Source organism: Thermobia domestica, chromosome 8, assembly GCF_964235325.1.
Source record: "Thermobia domestica chromosome 8, izTheDome1.hap1.1, whole genome shotgun sequence".
Taxonomy (NCBI): Eukaryota; Metazoa; Arthropoda; class Insecta; order Zygentoma; family Lepismatidae; genus Thermobia; species Thermobia domestica.
The window spans coordinates 226,916,266-226,938,566 of record NC_137461.1 but is presented as its reverse complement, the minus strand read 5'-3'; the positions used below and the strand labels follow the sequence as shown (position 1 = coordinate 226,938,566).

At 36.5% G+C, this 22,301-nt stretch overlaps 1 protein-coding gene across 1 annotated transcript in view; it reads right to left on the bottom strand.

Moving 5' to 3' along the window:
- LOC145692488 (ATP-binding cassette sub-family C member 4-like) overlaps window positions 1–22,301 on the bottom strand; it is a 357,392-nt gene that overhangs the window by 21,016 nt on the left and 314,075 nt on the right. Inside the window, exon 24 of the mRNA XM_081767796.1 lies at window positions 10,369–10,541. Coding sequence (XP_081623922.1) covers window positions 10,369–10,541 — 173 coding nt within the window. The remainder of the gene's footprint in view (window positions 1–10,368; window positions 10,542–22,301) is intronic.

Sequence of the window (22,301 nt, the reverse complement as noted above, 5' to 3'; positions counted from 1 at the left end):
ACAAATATCGTGTGCATGGGTATGTGTTTTCTTGAGATTTTCCATTTTCCTCCCACTTTCTTCATTTCACCATTTCATTCATCATCATTCTCCCTTAGCGTAGATGCATAATCGTCCAACGTTAAACTAGATATTGCAATTTCAATAATAATAATAATAATAATAATAATAATAATAATAATAATAATAATTAATTCAACTGAAAGGACTGTAATTTATGTGGACAGCAATTATCATAAATATGCAACCATTATAAAAACAATGCTTTGAGTAGAAAGATAATCCTTCCCAAGTGTTAACGAATGCGCACGAGATAAGACATGTCTCGAGAAAGAGACAAGACGCGCTTTGTGACATCCAAGATAATACGAGGCAAATGTTTTGGACACGAGATAGCTTGTAAAATGTCTCGTCTTGTCTGGAATGTCTCGAAAACAAAAGTCTAAGTTTTAAAATTATTTTTCAAGATCTATTCTCTCAGAAGTAGTTCTCTGCCTTAAAATTAATAACGACATTTGTGATTTAAAAAAAGATAAACAATGCCTAAAATTAATAGTTAACTTTTCGAAAAGAAGGGTGAACCTGAAAGATGTCCACAAACTTCGGGAGGTGATTCGTGACATCAAAAGGAGACAAATGGTCCTCTTGCAGTTTTCGAATTTAGCTTCGTTGTCGAGATACAGGGTTGCCAACTGGTCGTGTTTGAGAAACTCACTGGGAATAAATTCAAGTCCAAGAATAAACTACTACTCATATATTTTTCAGGTCAATTGACTTATACCATGTTGTAAGGTCAAATATTTATTTATGAAGTGTGTACAAAATTCGCCAGGGTCTTTTCTGAGAAAATCGTCGAGAAAAAGTCACCTCCAAGAATAAACTACCCCTCGTAAATTTTTCTAAGAGAAATATCTGATACTGCAATATAGGGTTGTTAATTAAATATTGATTAATGAAAAATAAACAAAATTGTTAAAACCATTTTTGAGAAAATAGCGTTTTTCGATTTTCGGCTGTTTGTAAACCACACTTATTTTAGGTGGTAGGAAAAAATGGAAAAGCTCCTGTAAGAATACTAAGTAAACCCTAAGTTTAAAATTTGGTGTAGATAAGTTGAACGGTATGGCCTCTAGGCGAGTGCATATAAAAGTGTGCCGAACGGACGAACCGGAAGGACGGGTGTTGAAAAGTCACATTTTCGGTATGTAGACGCCATGAAACATGTAAATCCGTTGAAATCTGAATTTGATATTATTTTCACAATCACTATATTTTCTTCTCTCTTTTGTTGCTCGAAAAAGAAAAGCCTGAGTTTACCACAAAAAGCTAGGGAGTTTCTCAAAAAATATTCAATTACAGGGCCACCGCACTAAACTTTTTCAATTCAATTTCTTAACTGTGTTAGGCCGCAGTTGTTACTGAAGTGTGTATTTGGATAATACGAATAAAATTATCGTATTATTCAAATACATCGAATGTCAGATTATCGAATAAAAAACTTCGATTGAAGAAAATCCATACTACAAAACTAGCTCACACTTTGAGCACATTTTCATTAGACATATAATAGACCAATTAATGCAATCATTGTTTATGAAATATGAAAAAAAATCAAATGAGTCACTTTGGGAAAGTCGTTCAAAAAGAACACGTTAGGAGTAACCTACCTCTTGTGAATTGTTTCGAACAATGAGTTAAGATATACTTTTGGTTATTAATGAAATATTTATTTGCGAAATTTGAACAAAATCGCCTGTCGTTCGAGAAAATTGTCGGGGAAAAAACCTTGACGCCAAAAATAAACTATGCGTTGTAATTGTTTTTCATAGAAATGACTTATACTAAAATATAGGGTTATTAATGAAATACTTATTTATGAATTATCAATAAAATTGTCCGAGTAATTTTTGAGAAAATCGTGAGGGAAAAATAACTCCCCGAATAAACTATCTCTTGAGGATTCTTTCAGGGTAAGCGAGTTATTCCATATTACTAGGTTTTTAATGAAATATTTATTTCTGAGTACGAACAAATTTGCTTGACTCATTTTTGAGAAAACCGTGGAGGAAAAACACCCACAAGAGTAAACTACCCCTCGCATATTTTTTCAGGACAAACGAGTTTTGCCATATTGTTCGGTTATTAACGAAATATTTATTTTTGAAATATGAATAAACTCTTTTGAGTCGTTTTTGAGAAAATCGCCCAGACAACACTCTACCAAGAATAAACTACCCCTCGCATTTTTTTTTAGGGCAAACGAGTTATGCCATATTGATAAGTTATTAATGAAATCTTTATTTATGAAATATGAACGAAAACATTTGAGTCCATTTTGAGAAAATCACTGAGAAAAAACTCACCCCCTTAGTATAAACTACCCCTTGTAGATTTTTCTCAGATAAATGCCTTATACCACAAAATAGGGTTGCTAATTAAATATTGATTTATAAAAAAAAAAGAAAACAAGATCGTTAGAGCCAGTTATGAGGAAATATCTTTTTTTTTATTTTCATCGTACAGGAAACTACCCTTGTTTTGGGAGTAGGAGGGAAATAAAAAAAACTATAGGAAATACTATGAAAATCTTAAACTAAAATTTGGTGCAGATAAGTTGAACGGTATGGCTTCTAGGCGAGTGCACAGAAAAGTGTAGCGAACGGACGGACGAACTGATGGACATGTATCGAAAAAGAACTTTTTCGGTGTTAGGGGCTATAATACGTGTAAATTCGTTGAAATCTCAAATTTGATTTTTTTTCGAACACCATACTTTCTTCTCTCATTTGTCACTTCAAAGTAAAAGGAACTCAGAACTACAGATAAAAGACACCTACTTTTACACATAGACATTTATTGATTTAAAACTGTTTTAGTTTGTGTCATTTCACTTCCAATTGAAAGGTTTTACAATGATTAACGGCATACCAATGACAAGACGGAAGTTTTCAGGAAGTAAATGCATTCAGAAGTCTAGACTGCATTACAGCCTGTTTTTATTTCTGCAATTGTTAACAGCTGTAATTTCGTCCAAACGCTACATGAAATAATTTTTGGTTGACGTCATTGTGTTACTATTTTAGTATTGTTCTCTTCAGACTTGGTTTAAGTTTGGTCTTAACGGTTATACATTTTTTCTTTCTTATTTCATCGTTACACATAAGAACAAAATGTTATGGTGAGTGGATAGATTCGAACCTACGAACATTGAGTTTATATTCTTCCAACACTTTACCAATGGACCAAGCTTTGTCTTCACGTTAACGCCCGGTTACAGGGTTTACTACGATTTAAATAAAATGGATGGCTGTTAGAATTCCCTGCTCACATATTTCGATAAATAATTTTCATTGCTTCGTAGATACCTAGAGCAATGCTTAGATACACATTTTAGGGGAGTGAATTTTGGTGTATATAATAATTTCATGCCAGGTAAAAGCTAGATAAGTTTTGATAAAATGTTTCATATGTAGTTCTCAATAATAAGCTTGCTGTTCGGAGTGAAGTTCCAAGGTTCAGCATTGCCTAGCAGTTTTTGCTATTAATATCCCTTCTAACAATATTGGCAGTGGACAAAAGTTAGCCCGTGTTGAAGCTTTTTGCTCCTAATTTAGTTATTTTACTTATTTAAGGAATATATTGAAAATTGTCAGCAGGCACGTATGCAGTAATTTATTTTGGGAGAAGTCCGACTTCAATATTAAGATAAATTATAATAAAATTTAAAAGATAATCCTTAAATTTAGGCTAAATTTACAGAGAAGTTCGGATCTCAGAGGGGAGTCCGGACCACCTGGACCCACCCCTAAATGCGTCCTTCTTTGTCAGTAACGTTTCCTCATTTTGAAACCCTCAAAAACTTCGGATATATAAAGGAAAACGAGTTATTTTCGATAAAATATCACTTCAGAAGACGCAACAGTTTTATTGCACATGGTGGTATCCCAAGTTCACAAGGGCAAGAATTCATTAATTTTGATTCTCTGTCATTGTGCTCTATGGAAAGGTTAGGTTTGTAACATATTACTCCTGCGAACAAGCATGACTGGCAGATAGGAATACTGAACACAACTCCAGAGAAATGCATGATGAACTTACGTTTATAGCTACGCTTTGGTGATTTGCCCTCAAGGTCAATCGAGTGGTAATTCAGTTCCGTCTCTGTTCTTAAGCCATGTTCGTATTACTTCGAACAGTTTTGATAATGAAAAGCATGCCTCTTAATATAACAGACTTCTTTCGCGTAAGAAATCGAAACTCAGTTGGTCAGAGCAACTAGTCTGTAAGAATTAGGTTGTTAGTTAGTTAGGAGCCCAGTACGAGTAAGGGTTTTTATTACTATTGTTTTTATCTTTTTTATGTGAGGAAAAATCAAATTGTGACATCGCGATATCAAATGTATTTGATTAGGTAGCTTTGTCTTAGCTAAACTTTAAACATCAGTAACCGTCGAAATTATTTCACCAACTGATCACTTACTGAACATTTCAAACACGTCAAACCAGTGGCATAACATGAAGGTTAACCTCTCCTCCGCAGTCCTTAGTTATGCGTCCGTACTTTCAAGGGCGGACTAAGGGCCGGGCGACTGCCCGGGGCGCCAGAGAAAGAGGTGCACCAAAACGAGCCTCAAAAAGTAAATTTTATAATGTGCTTTCTACTGACGTTTTTGGTTTATATTCTTGTAAAGTAGTGGCAATTATATGATCTTTTTCCATTTCACTATGGAAGAAGAGAGTTTCATAGTACTAAGGGGGCTGTATCGAAAAATTAAGAGATGGCATGTAGAATAAAGAGTGTTAAATAATAATAATAATAATAATAATAATAAATATGAATGTCTTTGGAGAGCCGAAATTATGTGAGACGAACAATGATATGTAGAGGTTTAAGATGGGTGGTCATAGAGGAGGAAAAACCAGGATTTTTCTCTCTCTGACTCTCTAACGTTAAGATTATGTGCTGAAGGTAAGAAGCATCATCATTCTACAATAGGTTGCTTTTACGTAGAGTATCTATTACTTGAGCTCTCCTCCTTCGGGCAACTTTGCTTATGTAGTAAATTCAAAACAATTTCAATTTAAGACAAATATTTATAGAGAAAATTAAACATTTAATAGGGAAATCTGTTATCAAAATATCCAAACACGTAGATAGAAGACTATGTAGTGAGAAACATTGTGAAACTATAAAATTCTCCAAATTAGAATTAACATTTACTGGAAAACATTCGTTATGCATCAGTGAGCACAGGGGAAATAATTACGAATCTGTTTGCAAACAAAAATTAGAGACACTAATGCAAATGCGACGATATTTTCTCTTTTTTTTTTTTGGTATCGTCATGAGTTTTACACATACGTTACAATTTGATTCTTTCCCAAATAAAAAATAAATAAAATAACCTTAGTGATAAAAATGACAACAGTACTTCCACGGGATTCGAACCGTCTACCTTCGGTATACAAACTCGTTGCTTTATCTAACTGAGCTATTTGCTCTCTTACGTAAGCTGAACCTGTTCTACAGTAAAGACGATTTTTCATTACGATTGGGCTAACAATTCGTCTTTTTCCATAGGTAATTTCCACTATTTGCACTATCTATACGTTAATACTTAGCATAGATTCATATATTTGAGTTTGCTGATAATGCATATAATAAGACATACTAGAAATATTTCGTTAAAATTTTCGTTTGTAGATCTAATCCACGCTTCTCTCAATGACATAGATGTCGCTGCTTCGTGTTGAACTGCAGAATTCCCTCGCGTTCTTGAAAATTTCCCACTTTAGCAGAGTTGGTAATTCTCGAGATTTCTGTCGATTTAATGTTTTTTGCTTCTAATTTCTTTATTTTAAGCTAATATCTAACACAAATATTAAAAACGGGTTTGTTATTAACCTGTCCTGCTGGGGAACCCTTCCGAAATTTCGAACATATAAAGAAAACGGAGATATTTTCAAAAAACTTCAAAATAAAGAGACGCGTCATTTATTTTGCTCATGGTAGTACGTAGTACTTCATTTCTCGGTAACTACTGGCGAGATTTGAACGAAATTTGACGGTCAAATAGCCCATGGACTAGAAAATAAAATTTACTATATTTTGAGGCTGGGCTCGGGTATAAACAGAACTACTAGCCGGATCTGAACGAAATCGGTTGGGCAAGTACCCTATCGCCTGGGAACTAAAGATTGCTGGATAGGTAGCCAAGCTTGGGCATTGACGTGCTTGGCTCGACAACAAAGTCTGTATTGCACAGATCTGCACGCAGTGAGATTCTGAGATCGGTTCACCTTGGTTTGTGCGACTATAGTTTAACTGCAACTCGACAGTTTACAGATCAAACCTAAACTGTTTACAATGTAAGTAAAGAAGACTGATATATATAGCGCTGCTTGAGAAACGCCTGGGAGCTGCTCCGAAATATTGAAATAAGATTCCGAACGAAATAACAATCTTGACAAATATCATGAATACCGTATTTGGAGAAGTAGAAGAACAACATTCTTACCTTGATAAAATGAAATGTTAACAAATTCACAATTTTATAGGAAGAGTATAGATTGCGGAAATACGTAACATTTTGTTAAATGAAACGAAAAGAAAAAAGAACTTGACAGAAGCAGAAGTATAGATTCGAGTTTTGTCTTTATTCAGATATATAACCCCAATATGAGATACCAAGAGAAATTTAATTATATTTAATATTTCTTAGAGTTCAACTGTTGTTAGAAGAAATGTAATTAATTGTAGTAAGTCAGAATATATTGAATTGATGATGGAAGGTAAATCAAAGGTGTAGGATATTAGATGATTTCTTGGTGCACCAGTGTTTATATGTGTCAAATGTATAAAGTTATATCTCCTTTAAAATTTGACAGTAACTTGAAAGATAAAGATAGTTGTAGACTTGTGAAATTTATAGAAATTTAATGTTATCGTATAATCCTAAATCGCATTTGTTAAAGAAGCCCTTGCGATCATGTGAGCTTCAGTATTTATCGAAAAGCAAATAATTAAAGCTAAATTGATTTTTCCTAATTCACACAACATGTTAAAAACTTTAGAATATATAGATGATGAAAATATAGTTTGATATAAATTAAAAACAAACTACTTTAATTACATAATTTTTGATATAATGTTTTGGGACTTAACATATTCCACTATTAGAGATCATAGTTTAACTGATATTTCACGTAAGTTTCCATCTAAACTAAGGTTTTGCGCTTACGTAAAAGTTTCACTCGGTAATACTTTATGAATCATACAAATTCAGAAAGCATCTAAATCAGTTGGGCCTTTGTATACATACTTGGACATAAAATTGTCCCTGTTTTCCGTTAATAGTTAGTGATAGGGAAGACGGAAAACAATCGTTTTATTCAAATTGCGAGAATCTAAGTCAACTCATTCTTAACTAAAATAAAATTGCATAAAATTAATCCTTTTCATATGCTTGTATAAAGAGTGAATTGATTCTGTAGATAAATAACTTCCTTTTTTATATGAGAATTGCCTTTTGAAACTTTTAAGCAAAAACTGTCATCTTCCATTGGTCTTCCCGTCTCCTTTAACCTCCATAATTGTCGGACGTAAAACTTAAAGATTTCATTTCATTTCATTTTCCACTGGTCCTCATGATATATAAATAAGTTGAATAGATAAGCAGCAGGAAATAAAAAAAAAGAAAAAAAGAAAAAAAAGAAAAACTTAAATATAACGATGAGGCCTTGCTTTCACTAAAGTGTTAGAACTGATGTAGCACATGTATCATGCTAAGTGTTTTTCGTTTTCTTTTTTAATAGAAACGTGTGTGTGTTTCTCTAAATTACGAAGAGTTGGATTACATGCATACGTGAAAAAGGTCTTCCATGTCAATCCTGGACATACATCAAAGATCTATACTCTTTTTCTACAGTAATATGTAACAGGAAGTAGGCTAGAAAACATAGCGAGTTTATCCTATTTTATAGCATCAATCACGGAAATATCTTCTATGATGAAAATATAATAAGCAGGATTTTTAAGTATTGCACAATGTCGCCTGAATATTGTTGGGAGTTATTTTCTTTTGTGGGCCCTTTGATTAAAAGAAAACCATTGTAACAAGGGAATCCATATCACCGGAAAGACCTTTGGCAATTACATTGATGTCAGTTTCTTAATTCGGTGCAGATGATCAATATGGGAACCACTTTATGAAAAATGAATAAATGAAATATGTTAGTTAATTTATAAAGGATGAACAACCCAATATTTAAGAACTTTATGTAGGTGCCTGTTTAAGTAGAAGTAAGAATTGTTCTTCCTTACAATGTAAGAAAAAATGAACTTTTTAATTTTAATGTGCCATAAAATGAACTAAAAAGTTCATTTCATTTTTTAACTTCAGTTAATAAAGTAATCATGCACAGAATTACTGAAGTAGGTAGGTCTGTATCTATTGTGTATAGTTTTATACCCATAAAATGATTGCGGGTACTATCTGTTTCTGCATCATTAGCTCATTGCTTGCCATTTCTTTTCTGGCACCCACACATCCTTCTTGATCCCGCCCTCCATATCATTTCGTGTAAATATACTTAGCAAGAGCAAACAATAATCACTAAAATAATTGTTTTTGTAACATATTACTTTATATTACAATGGCAAATCAGTATACTGTTGGTGAGGAGGCAGCAGGAAAATATTAAAAAGCACTAGAAAACTATTTATAGCAAGAAAAATATTATTTTTTAATGTTTATTCTTTATATGCACGAATAAACTCCGAAACATACTTTAACATCTACTAGGCTACTTTTTCCTTTTTTACTGTGTAAAAACTCTCTGTAAATGGGGGGCCACGGTGGCTCAGTGGCAGAGCGTTCACCTCTGGTGCATGGGGTCCCGGGTTCAAACCCTGCTCCCGCCAAGTGAACTTTGTGGTGGACAAACACCGTGTGCGTGGGTTTTCTCGGGGTTCTCCCGTTTCCTCCCACTTTCTTCATTCCACCATTTCATTCATTTCTCATAATCACCGTCTCCTTTAGCCTAACCGGCATAACCGTGGGACGTAAAATTCAAAGATTTCATTTTCTCTCTCTGTAAAGAATATTACCATTCTTTCGGTGTATTTCACTATTCCAGTAACAGTGACATTCTTACTCTGTAACCAAACTCAGGTCAGCTTAGCCATCTCTTATAATATTACAGTAGAGCGTCGATTATCCGAAGTAATTGGGGGACATGGGCGTTCGGAAAACTGGTTTGTTCGGATAATCGAACTGTACATGTTTATTTGCCATGCGCGGAGTGGCACGCCTCAACTCTAAGCTGGCGCAGCTGTTGCTGTGAACAGCTTTGATAGTGCCGCTACTTCTACAGCCAGTGCCAAACCGACAGAAGTGCGCTGATTGTTGAAACACAGCGACTGGCGGCTTGGCTGGTCAGCAGTACCTTATGAAGGCCCCATTAGAAGCAATGTTCCGCCAGCGGTGGCTCAGTGCGGCGACTACTGTGGGAAACTTGGTTTGGGAGTGAGGGGGATGATGGACGGTAGGGTGGGAGAGTGACAGGTGCGAGCGAGTACACAGTTCGGTTAAGCGGTCGTTCGGTTGACCGACGTTCGGATAATCGACGCTCTACTGTACATCGTGTCAAAGTAAACAAGTGATGGGTTTCCTTCTCCTGGAGACATAGTCCATCACTTCATCCTCATGATAGTGATCTTTTCTTCGCACAACATACATATGTGCACGTCATACAAAACAGCCTGATTGGCTCAGGTTTCGATACGTTCCTCTTTAATAGCATTTAATTGCTTAACATATTGCTTTGTGGAACACCAAAACGAACAAGAAAGAAAAGCTAGTTGCGTTTGAGTTGAGCATTTTCTATTTTGAAGCTAGTATGACACGTCATCTCTGATTCGTAGTTTCATTGGTCACTTAGAAAAAATAGCTCGCAGCTGTGAGGAAAGATGAAGACAATCTATAATTTATATATTCAGATCTGTGCGAAGATCTCTCAGTGAGCGGCTGAAACCCTAACCTACTAGGCTCAGATTCAATTTAGAGGACTATAAAGATTAAATATTTATAAATAAAAACTCCTCCTTATAGGTATTACAGATTTTCTACTTGGTAATTGTGCTCGCACGAGAATATTTCTTAGTGGCACATGAAATGTACTTACTACGATTAGTCTTGTGAATTCAACAAGACAATACATAGTAATTGGAGAAATGTTGCTAGATACGGAAATTTATTTTAACTATTCATAGATAATAAAAGTTCGTTAGTTTTGTTGTTATATCAGATTTGACTAACTAAATAGGGATTCAAATGAATTAGTAATAATTTGAACATCTATATCTTACTTATGATCCATATTAGCAGTAGCTTCATCCAAAACTAAGATTTTGTTTTCCCTCAATATTGCTCTCGCAAGACAAACAAGCTGTCGATGGCCCAAACTGAAATTATTTCCTCCTTCTGACACTTGCGTGTTAAGACCTGAAGGCATTTTGGCAAATAAATCTCGCAACTCCACCTAAAGGTCAAAAAATATTACCATTAAAGTAAGAATATACAAAAAAGTACAATAAAAGACATATAAATTTACAATAAAGAGAAATGAGACAAAACTTAAAAAAAATGCATTTCTTAATCATTAACTTTCTACCAGATATTTATTTAATTGGAAAATAATTTGATAAAAAATATGTTCTAAAAATGCTATTTGTGATTTAGTCTCAGGCTCGACAATCTTAATACTAACAAGTTTAATAGCAATTTCTGAATAATATGATCTTTATTTATTTTGCTTTATGAATATCATTCTCGTGAAAAGTAGTTGCTTCCATAGGTTCATAAGATAAATATTGAAAGGAGTAGTAGGTATTTCCCAATACTCTGTATTTGCAAATTTGATTGCAACTAAATAAATAACTATAATTGTACAGGCATGTGAATTGAACTTGAACTTGAAAAACCTTATATATTCAAATAGTTTTCAACAGAAAAAAACTCGCTTTTATCTTTCTTCGTTTAATGTTTCTTTAGAACACAGTCAGTCATAAGCCTAGTACGTCGTACGCGTTCAATCAACCTCATCCTATCTTCACGATACTTGGCATACTCATAGACCATTAGTAAACTGTTATGGGTAAAGCACAATTATTAAAATGAAAGAGCTTCGAATGATTTAAAATCAATACTATTATGCTCTATTTTTAAATTAATTCATCATGGATTTATCTTCCAATGTTTTCTTTCAGTTATGGGTCATCAAATTTGGGTTCTAGACATTATCAAGTTTTCGCAAAAAAGATCTAATTATTCAAAACAGCGATAAAGAAGTAAATGTAGAGAATGTTGATCAATGGTGGATCCACGGGAAGGATGATGCGGAGAATCGTTTCCCAAAGGCTAGCTTGTTTTCCAAGCTCAGCGTTTTAGCATCACACTATAATCATTATAGTGTATTATATATAAAAGTTACGAACAAAAATACAACAAATCATGTATATCATTTATTATATTATGTGATAATATATTATGTACGGACACATATATAAAGGTATAATGTTCCACTACTTTATTTCGGTTTGATATAAAACTCCATATATTATTTCGAGGATACGTTTATCGTCCAGAAGCCGTGATATTCTCCCCCAAAACTCTTCTGTAGAGATATTGGATTTCCCTAATATTTTTAATATTCAGTATATAAACAAATCAAGATTTAAAAACGATTTTATTTTTTATATTTTTTTTTTACTTTTTTTTCTTTCTTTATTTTTTGTGGATGATGAGAGACAGACACAACTTGGAATAATAAGACAGTCAGCAAACATTTCAAAATTCTCTTTAGTAGACGATTCCTCATTCTTCATTCTTGGTAAATTTATGTAACTTATGTAATCTGATGTAACCAAAGCGTTCTGTAACTGTTGACAAATTATTAAATAAGTCGAGAAATCCATTTACCTTGTACTTTCCTGAATCCTACACGTGCGTACTTTGGATGTTTTTCCGTAATTTCGTCGGCCATCTTTCTACTTTGTTTCATATAAAAACGTCCCAGGACCCGGAAGAGGGGAGTAGCACTCGAGAAGCGGTGAAGTACACGAGGAGCGGTAAAGTTCACGAGGAGCGAGTGTGAGCAACGACAGGAGAGACCTATACCAAGTTCCTCGCCAATTCGACACAGAAGCCGAGACATGGAAACCACCAGTCGACGACCAGGAACGGAGGTACGGAATACACATCCAAGGTCCTAAACGCCCAAACAACCTTCCTTTTCTTTCTTCCTAAACAAACTCTCGACTCTCTCTTTTTTTTAAATATTTGTTTTTATTTATTTCTACCCACATGCCCTATAAACTAAAAACGCTCGTCGTCTTCTCAGTTACCTCTCAATTCTACCAGTGAGCTGTATTTCCCAAATTAACGATTATAGTTTCCTCTCTTTCTTCAAAACGACGACGAAAGCATTCCTACCGAATGCACAAGCTTAAGATGATGGAGATGCTGATCTTTTTTCTCGCATCAGCGTAAGAAGGTGATCAATGCTAGTTGTCTTTCAAACTTCTAAACTGTTTTCTCTTCATTTTTTAGGCTTTTTAGAATCACCTCCAACTTCCCCGCCACCAACCCTCTATGAAACTAGTTTTCTTCTCTTTTGTTTTTTTATTTTTGAGCAATCTTTCTTATGCTATTCTATAATTACCTTTCTTTTTCTCTCCTTTTCGGAGAGTGGTGGAGCCCCAATACCTCTTGTGTATGTTTTATGTGTTGTATTTAGTTTTTAGTGTAGGTATAGCATATTTAAGGTTTTGACTTGTGCCCAATAGTTTTATTACTTGTGTTATATGTTGCGAAGACTAGCGGACGAATTTTTGATACCTTTAGAGGATATTTTTAACTTAAGTGATACTGTCTATTTCGATCCCGCGGCCTGTTCGTCTCCTAAATCGACTAAATTCACACGTAATTATTTAGAGCAACTTAAAAAGAAGCTAGAATTTTCGGAATCATTTTCGGATATTTCTCCTGATTCTTTAGACGTAACTGTTCGTGGTTCTAGTTCTAACAGTATGGCTACAGGAGGAAATGATCCACCTCCGTCCATGCACGGCACGATTGTGAAACCGGAGCCTTTTTATGCTCGGTTGGGTGACGATGTAAACACGTACATCAGACGATATGAGACCATCGCTAGCATTAATTCATGGGATGGTATGAGACGAAAATTGGTGCTGGGGAGCCTACTCCGTGGCCCCGCTGAAAACTGGTTTGCTGGCATAGAAAGAAAGCCAGAATTTGCCCAAATGACTTACGACCAGTTCAAGCAAGCTTTTATAAACGCTTTTAAGGACAATTTGGTGCCACAATTATCTGAAGCTCAGATGCGAGGCCGTGATCAGAATGAATCAGAATCCGTTCTAGAGTACGTTTATGCGAAGCAGGATTTGATTTTACGCGCAGACCCGACTGCCGATGAAAAGAAACAATTACAATTTATTGTGGAAGGACTTTTACCCGATTACTTTAAAGTTGTAGTACGAAAGGAGTACAACACGGTCAGTGACCTTCTGAACGACCTAATTATCGAGGAAAGGACTAAATTGTTATTGAAGCGTAAGGAATTAGAGAAATTCTTGAATAAGAATTCTGCTGTTTTGCAGTCGTCTTTATTTTCTCCGACTAGCATAGATGCTAATACTCAGAATAATGCTGAAGTAAGGGTTCAAAGTCCGATTACTGTTCAACCATATAATACACAGTCAGCATACTTGCAAAACCAGCAGACTCAACAGAACCAACCGGTAATCGACCCGTTGACTGACATACAGCAACAACTGTCAAAGTTGACGCTGCAGATTTCAGCCTTAGCTCCTTCAACAAATTGTGAAAGGAGCGATGATTTTCAATATAGGAAAAAGCAGTTTAATCAGCCGAAAAATGTAGGTCAGGATTACCAAGGAAAACGGAACGGTAATCAAAACAACAGAAGTCAGAATAATAATGCTGATACTAATAAAAAGTCCAGCAGTGATTTTGCGTCCTCAAGTAATAGTAATTCTTCGCCAGGTCAGGGTTCGACTCCGGATAGAGGCCAAATTATTTGTTATAAATGCAAATTACTGAATCATATTGCGAGATATTGTCGTATGCCTTCTTTAAACACGCAGACAGAGTAGATGGTCGGGACGAATCTACTCAAGGTTGCGTTACAGTCCCTATAGTGTCCTTTAACGAATTGCCTCATGTGTCAGCTTTTATGAACGGGAATGACGTAGAACTGATGATTGACAGCGGCAGCCAGATCAGTTGTCTGGGGGAAAATTTGGTCCCGGAAAATGCTAAACGTTTCCGTATTAATACTAGACTTCGGGGAGTAACAGGGAAGTTTATACAAGTTTCTGAGATAGCTTTATTAAAATTTAGGATTGGTAAAAAATGGTTTACTCATGTATTCAGAGTTATTCCAAATTTTGATTATGGGCCTTTGATTGGCGCCGATTTTTTGGAAAAGCACAGGGCTGTTTTAGATTACAATAAGCAAAATTTAACTCTTTTTCGATTCGGACGCCCTCCTTCAAAAACGTTACCTCCGAGGAATTTAGAAGTCAATTTGTCAAAAGTCTTAACATCCAGGCTTGCGCAGGGATCTCGGGCTATTTTTAGAGTATTGGAAAACACGATTTTACCACCTCGCTCGCATACTCTGGTGAAGCTACGCAGTTGTTGGGATATTTCGGGGAAGAAGTTATTATTGTTGCCCTCTCGCCGGATAGAAGAAATACTGGACATTTTTATTCCATGTGCGATAGTGAATGGAGGATGCCCCGTGGTGTATGTTACGAATCCCACCATTAAGGAGATCAAACTGCGACAAGGTACACACCTTGGGGATGCTGAAGATTTTGAGGAGGTCCCAGAGGAGCCTGAGGAAAGGAGTTTTTCGTCGGTAGAAGAAAGCCTACCGTCCCCGGAGAAGATGGAGCTTTCCAGGCGACTTTGTGATCCTAGTCGTGTCGATGTCAACCCCGAGCTATCTCCAGAAGAGAAAGAAAGATTCTACAGTCTCATACGAGAATTTCCTGATGTTTGGAGTTGGTCTGAGGAGGACATAGGACTCGCACGAGGCTACCTTCATGAAATTCGTCTATCCGATCCCACACCCGTGAATAAGACGCCCTACTCAGTCCCTTATCATCTTCGTGGAATACTCAAGCAGCAGTTAGACACGATGCTTCGTCAAGGGATTCTGAGGGAAAAAATCTCGCCCTGGAACCACCCCATCTTGCTGATTAGGAAGCGTAATAATCAGTTCCGATTCGTAAGTGATCTGAGGGGTCTAAATCAGCAGTCCCATCCTTCGAACTTTGCGACACCGTCGGTGGATGACATAATCAATCGTATGGCAGGACATCTCCTTTATACCTCGAGTGATTTGACCAAAGGATTCTTCCAAATTCCGATTACAGAGAAGTCGAAAGAGTGTACAGGCTTCTCGATACCAGGCATGTCAAGTTATCAATATTGTGTCCTACCTATGGGACACATTTCTTCCGCAGCAGCGCTTAATAGACTGGTCAAATTGACGTTAGCAGGCGTTCCAAGTACAAATATTATGCATTATGTGGACGACTTCTACATTATCGCGTCATCTGTAGACGAGATGGTGCATTGGTGCAAGGTCCTGTTTGAAAAACTTAGAGAACGCGGACTAAAATTGTCTCCCGAGAAGACAAAGATCGCACATTATTCTTTGATAGTGCTGGGACATCGTTTATCAAAATTTGGAGTACAAGTGTCAGATCGAATGTTAGCCACGATTCAGAATTTCCAACGTCCACGCACGAAGAAGAATTTAAAAAGTTTTTTAGGGGTGTGCTCCTTTTTGCGAAGGTATGTTAAGGATTTCTCGGAGATCGCTTATCCTCTTCAAACTCTGCTTCGAAAAGACCAAGATTTTAAGTGGGGAACCCAGCAACAAGAATCTTTTGAAGCTCTGAAAAAAGCAATTTTGGAAGCCCCAACATTGATGGCATACAAACCAGAGAGGGATCTACATATCTACACCGATGCGTGCAAGAAGGGCCTCGCAGCTGTAGCAAAACAACCTATTTCAGACGATCCTGAAGCTGAACTAGTACCGATCGCATATGCCAGTCGAGCAGTTGGACCTTCAGAAAAAAATTTGTCAGTGTACCATTTGGAACTCTTGGCTCTGCTGTATGCACTGCGATCTTTCAGATATTTCGTAGTGGGTCGACATTTCTATCTTCATACGGACTCCAAAGCTATTACGTTCCTTCGCCACAGTAAGAACCTGACAGGTAAATTAGCACGCTGGATGTCTGAGATTGATTGTTACGATTTTACCATCGCCCTCGTGAAAGGTACCGACAACATAGAAGCCGACAGTTTGAGTCGCTTTGTTAAACATAGTCGCGACAAGGAAGATGAAGAAGAGAGTGCCTCTGACCCGAGAATTTTCCTAATCGAAGACATGGACCTCATTGATATCGCAAAAGAACAGCGAGAAGATGCGGTACTGAAGAAAATTATTGATCACTTGGAGGATCGAGCAGAAAAGGACCCAGCATATGAAAGACAGGCATCGTATTTTGTTTTGAAGAATAATGTAGCATACAAAGTGAATAAGACACCATTCGGTAAAGTCTATTTGTTAGCAGTACCATCGAAATTGCGAGACATTGTATTTGAGAAACTGCATTGTGGGAAACTGGGTGCGTGCCATGGTGGATTTTCGAAAACATACAACCTTTTAGTAAAGTCTGTCTATTTCCCCAATATGAAAAAATTTGTGTATGATAAGTGCCAATCTTGTGTAACTTGTCAATTGCTAAAAAAGAGGAGTGGAAAACAGTTCGGTAGTCTTCAGACACATCCTAGCGTCCATCCTTTCTTTAGAATTTATGTGGATCTTGGTGGGACCTACCCTAGTAATAATATCTTACGCCACAAATTTCTAATTATAGTCATAGATGAAGGAACTCGTTTTTGTATCACTGGTTCTCTACCAGATGCTTCTGCAGCTTCTGTTAGTGCTTTCATATATGACAACGTCATATTGAAGTATGGGATACCAACTCAAATCTGTTGTGATAGAGGTGTTGCATTTACCAGTCAATTATTTAAGGAGTTATGTAAAATACTGGGGACTCAAATACATTTCGCTGACGTTCAAGGGCATTTTTCTATTGGGAGCGTAGAAATCGCAGTTAGAAATATAGAACAGCAATTGAAGATCGCCTTAGACAAAACTGACCAATCACGTTGGATTGAACTTCTACCAGAAGTAACCTTTGCCTATAACGTCACGTGCAATTTGAGCATGAAATATTCTCCTTTCGAACTCCTCCACGGCTTTTCTCCTCGGTTGTTGCATTCCGCCATGTTGGGTACGGAATGTCAATTTTCAGAAAACCAAGACAGATTGGAACGAATGAAGTATATACGCGAAAAAGCCCAAGAAAATTTGTACAACCGACATCTGACGTCCAAGAAGTCTTACGACAAGAAGCGAATACAACAAGAATTCAAGCAGGGTGAAGCGGTTTGGATTTTTGATCTGTCTAGAAAACGAGGACAATGTGCTGCTTTCTCGGGAAAGTATTTTGAACCTGGTCAAATTGTGTCCAAAAAACATGACAACAGCTATTATGTTAAGTTTCGAACACCTAGAGGACAGATTAAGATAGACTCATTTTCTATAGACCGGCTTAAGAAGTATTATCCACCTGAGAAGGGAATATCTAAGGACTTGCAAAAGTTAGAGAATCAGGACGCACAAATATTGGGTGAAGGAGTCCAGGAAAAGGATTTTCAGCAGCAGGAGGAGTCCACTTCTTTTTTGATGGAGTATCAGGAACAGGAAAGCACGGGGGAAGCGGATTCATTGTTCATTCGAGATGTGAAATTGATGTCCGAAATTCTGTCGTGGGACGAGACCGGACCTGATACCAAATCGATGGCTGATGTTGAAAAACCGAAGTTTGCTGTCAACGAGGAAATTAACCGGAAAGTGGCTTTGTATTATGGGTCTATTACGTCACTGGCAGGACAAGCGATCGTAAATTCATCCAACACCCTGTTGCAACCAAGAGGAGGTGTAGACTTGATGGTACAGTCTTTGGCGGGAAGTGAAATGAGGCAGGAGTGCAAGAAAATTGGTCACTTGAACCCAGGTAATGAGTAGATTGGGGGCATCTAGTACACTAACCTTGAATTTGCTTAGTGTACTTTTCTGACATTTTTAGCAGTTCCTAATGCACGTTTGTAAAATGGATACACCCTTTCCCGCATATTAATGACACATAATGTATGCAGGTGCGGCCGGAGGTAACATGACACATAATAATTGTTTTTACGGGCGGTCTTTTTTATAGTATGACAGTTTGAAGAATGGATACACCTTTTTTCCGGTGAAAAGAAATGTTAATTGGACAAGCAGAATACAGAAAAGACCTTTCGGAAATAAAATATGCAGATCACACACGTAGAACAAGGTAATTCATTAATATGCAGCACATGTAACGCGACAGCTGCTGCTGGAGAATATTGTAGAAATTTGGATCGTCGGAATGAGTGAAAGAAAGTACTAGAAACTTCCAGGTCTTTTTTAATTTATTATTGTTGGAATAGGGGAAAGAACACACTCGAACCTTCTGGAAAGATTTAAGGGCATATAAATACTGATGCATTTGCATGATGTGTACATTTAGAAAGAAGAGGGCACCAAGAACATCAAGTGTTAACTTTGCGAAGAAGATATTTTACTACTAGGAGAGATTGGAAGATTGGTAAGTAATAACGTTGTAGTTTTCTTGTATTATACTTGTTCATTTTTATATGGGAAAGGGACATATTGTAATTGTTTGGAGTATAAGGGGGACGGAACTGTTTGGTTTTATCGGGAATTCATTGCGGATTTTCCGGCATTGAAAAATGATATGACTCGGTGTACTTTTATGGAATTATAACTTGACTAAGATATAGTATAATGTAATATGAAGGGAATCAAAATTAATGATTGCACCGGGAATCGAATGAGTATTCTCCCACGTGGAGAACCGTACGCTAAATTTTATGCTTGAAGTGTGAACTTATTACTTATACATAACTATGAATTGTGTAAGATATAACACGAAGTCAACAGAATGCGCTCCCGGAACTCGAACCAAGACTGTTCCACGTGGAGAACCGTACGACAAACATTTTGCTTAGCAGATATTGTTACTTATATGTTGCTATGAATTGTGTAAGACGTATAACAGGTACTTAGAAAGTATATGGGAAATTTTATTGAGTAGGAAGTTATGACACTGCCGGAACTCGAACCAAGACTGTCCCACGTGGAGAACCGTACGCTTGCTTGCACTGTAGACCTTTCTCAGTTATAAATGCTATATTTTTGTAATTTGAAAAGTCGTAATAGGGTAACTAATTACAGTTTTTTTCTTTTCTGTTTTAGGTGCTGAAGCAAATAAGTGATAGAATCGAGAAAAAGCAGAGAGCACGAAAGACGTGGATTTGAATTGGATTATCACTTAAACAGAGATAAACTAATATTCGGTAAGTATTATTATTATTATTATTATTATTATTATTATTATTATTATTATTTTCAAAATTTTGTTTGTTTTCAGGTTTTTTAGTCATTGTATACATATATTGATTGCACTTTTTGTCTTGTATTTTACAGAAAAAATGGAGTTTTACGTCGAGGAATTTAACGTGATTGATGAAACCATTTTCCAGGGAAGACTGAGAGGCTTGGATACTGCTGAACGTGTTTTACATACGTGGCAACAAGTAGTGGACCTGCAAGCAGCAGGGTATGTTGGATCGTCTGAAATTGTAAGTGATCTACTATCGCTTTTGTACCTATATTATAAAAATAATCAATATATCATTCTGAATAATGTTCGCTCAGCAGCGGATATTATAGAGCTTTTTGACCACGGATTTTTCCGTGAAGATCGACTGTATGATGCGGCATTTATGTCATATTTAAATTATACGGCTTCTGAGAAGGGGCAGTTAGAGCGAGTGAGTGACAAAAGTGTATCCGCGTTCTTTTCATTTACGGGAAATCGAGAAAATGTTCATTCAGAACATAATGATGATGATGATGATGACTCATTACATATTGATTGGGCACTATTAAATGAAATTAATTTGGATGAACCAGTAGAAATTCAAAATTCCGAAACTGACTTTACAGAGATGTTGTGGCAAAAATTACAAGAAATTGAGGAAGAAAATGCGCGTGTTGATCGTCTGAATAATGCACATTATTCAGAAGATATGCGACCCACAACTTCTCAGCACCCTCCATTGCGAGGATATGGAGGGAATGAAAGAGAGTGTAATATGTTTGAAATTGTGGGGAGAAATGTGAGAGAGTACCCGCGTTTCAATATGAAAGGGGTGGAAATTATTGTAAAACCAACGGTGCAACATATAATTACAAATCCCATGGATTATATTACATCCATGATGGATTATGCGCTTTCTACCGTTCTGAGGGATACACGACCCCACGATTTGTTGGTTTAAGAATAAATTCCGACCGAGATCTCCTGAATAAAGAAGTGTTTGTTCCATGGCGAAAACGTCAAAATTTGAATACCGATGTGGTTCTTAGAACGGTGGAGAACGTACTAAATAGCAATGAATCATTTCTTTTAGGAAATCAATTAGAATTCCGGTTTGACATCGTTGATGGATTACACGGACAGGGTATACCTAAACGCGCAGCGGTAAGAAAATATGCAGAAATGAGTATGTTTTTCAAGGATCATGTGGTGGCCACAAAGGCTAGTGATTTTCTTTGTCTGCCAAAATCCATAGTATATTGGATTACAAAGCATGAAGAGAGTAAGCAGGCTTTATACAATATGACCATGCCTACACGCAAAACTTGGGAAAATAAAGCACAACAATTGTGTAACGATGCAAAAATGTACGTTGAACGGAAACAGGGATTTGATTTGGAAGATGTAGTTGCCTTTCAAAATTATTTAGTGAAAAAGAATTATCAAATTGTAGTATATGAATTACCGGAAGATTCCAGAACACCTGTGGTACGCTACCCAGGAATAAATGCGGAGAAAAAGATATTTATTCTGTATCAGAGAGGGGATACTGTGGGCCATTTCCAGCCCATTAAGAATATTAATTCATTTATGGGTAAGAGGAATTTCTGCTTTTCATGCTTGGAAGGATTTAGATCAGATAAAAGTGCTCACCAATGTCAGATGAGATGTTCGTACTGTGAACATTTTCATGGTAAAGAAACTAACGCGAAATTGGTACATTGTACACAATGTAATAGAAACTTTCCTGAAGGCATTTGCTTTACTAACCATTTAACACTAAATAAAGTAAAGAAATCCACATGTGATTACGTGAAATTGTGTAACGCATGTGGTGTAATTTATGATGTGAGAAAAAGAAAATCAGCTCATGTATGCGGCGACTACTATTGTAGTCTTTGTAAAGTGCACGTAACTGTTGGCCATCGATGTTTCGTTCAAAAGTGTAAACTAAAACGCACTGAACGGTTTTTGTATATTATATTTGATGTGGAAACCATGCTATTAGCACCAAATGAGAAAGGTGAACGGGAACATGCCGTAAATTTATGTTGTTGTTTGAATGTATGTTTCCACTGCATAAACACTGGAGTAGATAGTTTATGTTTCAAGTGCGGAGATAAAATATCCGGGAACCGTATGTTTTCTTTCACAACCATGGAGGCGTTTATTGAACATGTGCTTATGGAAAGGCCAGAGTATCAGATTATTGTGGCACTTGCTCACAATAATTCGCGATATGATGGTCTATTTTGTGTGCGGACACTTATTGAGAAACAAAAAATAACTCCACATGTTCTTATGCACGGTCAAAAGATATTTCAAATTAGTATTAGTAATCGTTTTTATTTTCGGGACACTTTTCTCTATCTTGGTGTAAAATTATCCAAATTACCGAAAACCTTAGGATTGAATGTGGAATTGAAAAAAGGAGATTTTCCATATCTCTTTAATACAGAGGAACATCAAAATTATGTTGGAGAATGGCCGGCATTGCATTATTATGACCCAGACTCACGTAGTACGGCAGACCGGGCAGAACTTATGCTGTGGCATGAAGAGCGAGTACGGAATGGTGATATTTTTGATTTTCAGAAAGAATTGATGGAATACTGCCGGAACGATGTGCGTATATTGGCAGAGGCAGTAATTAAATTTACCTCCATGATTGA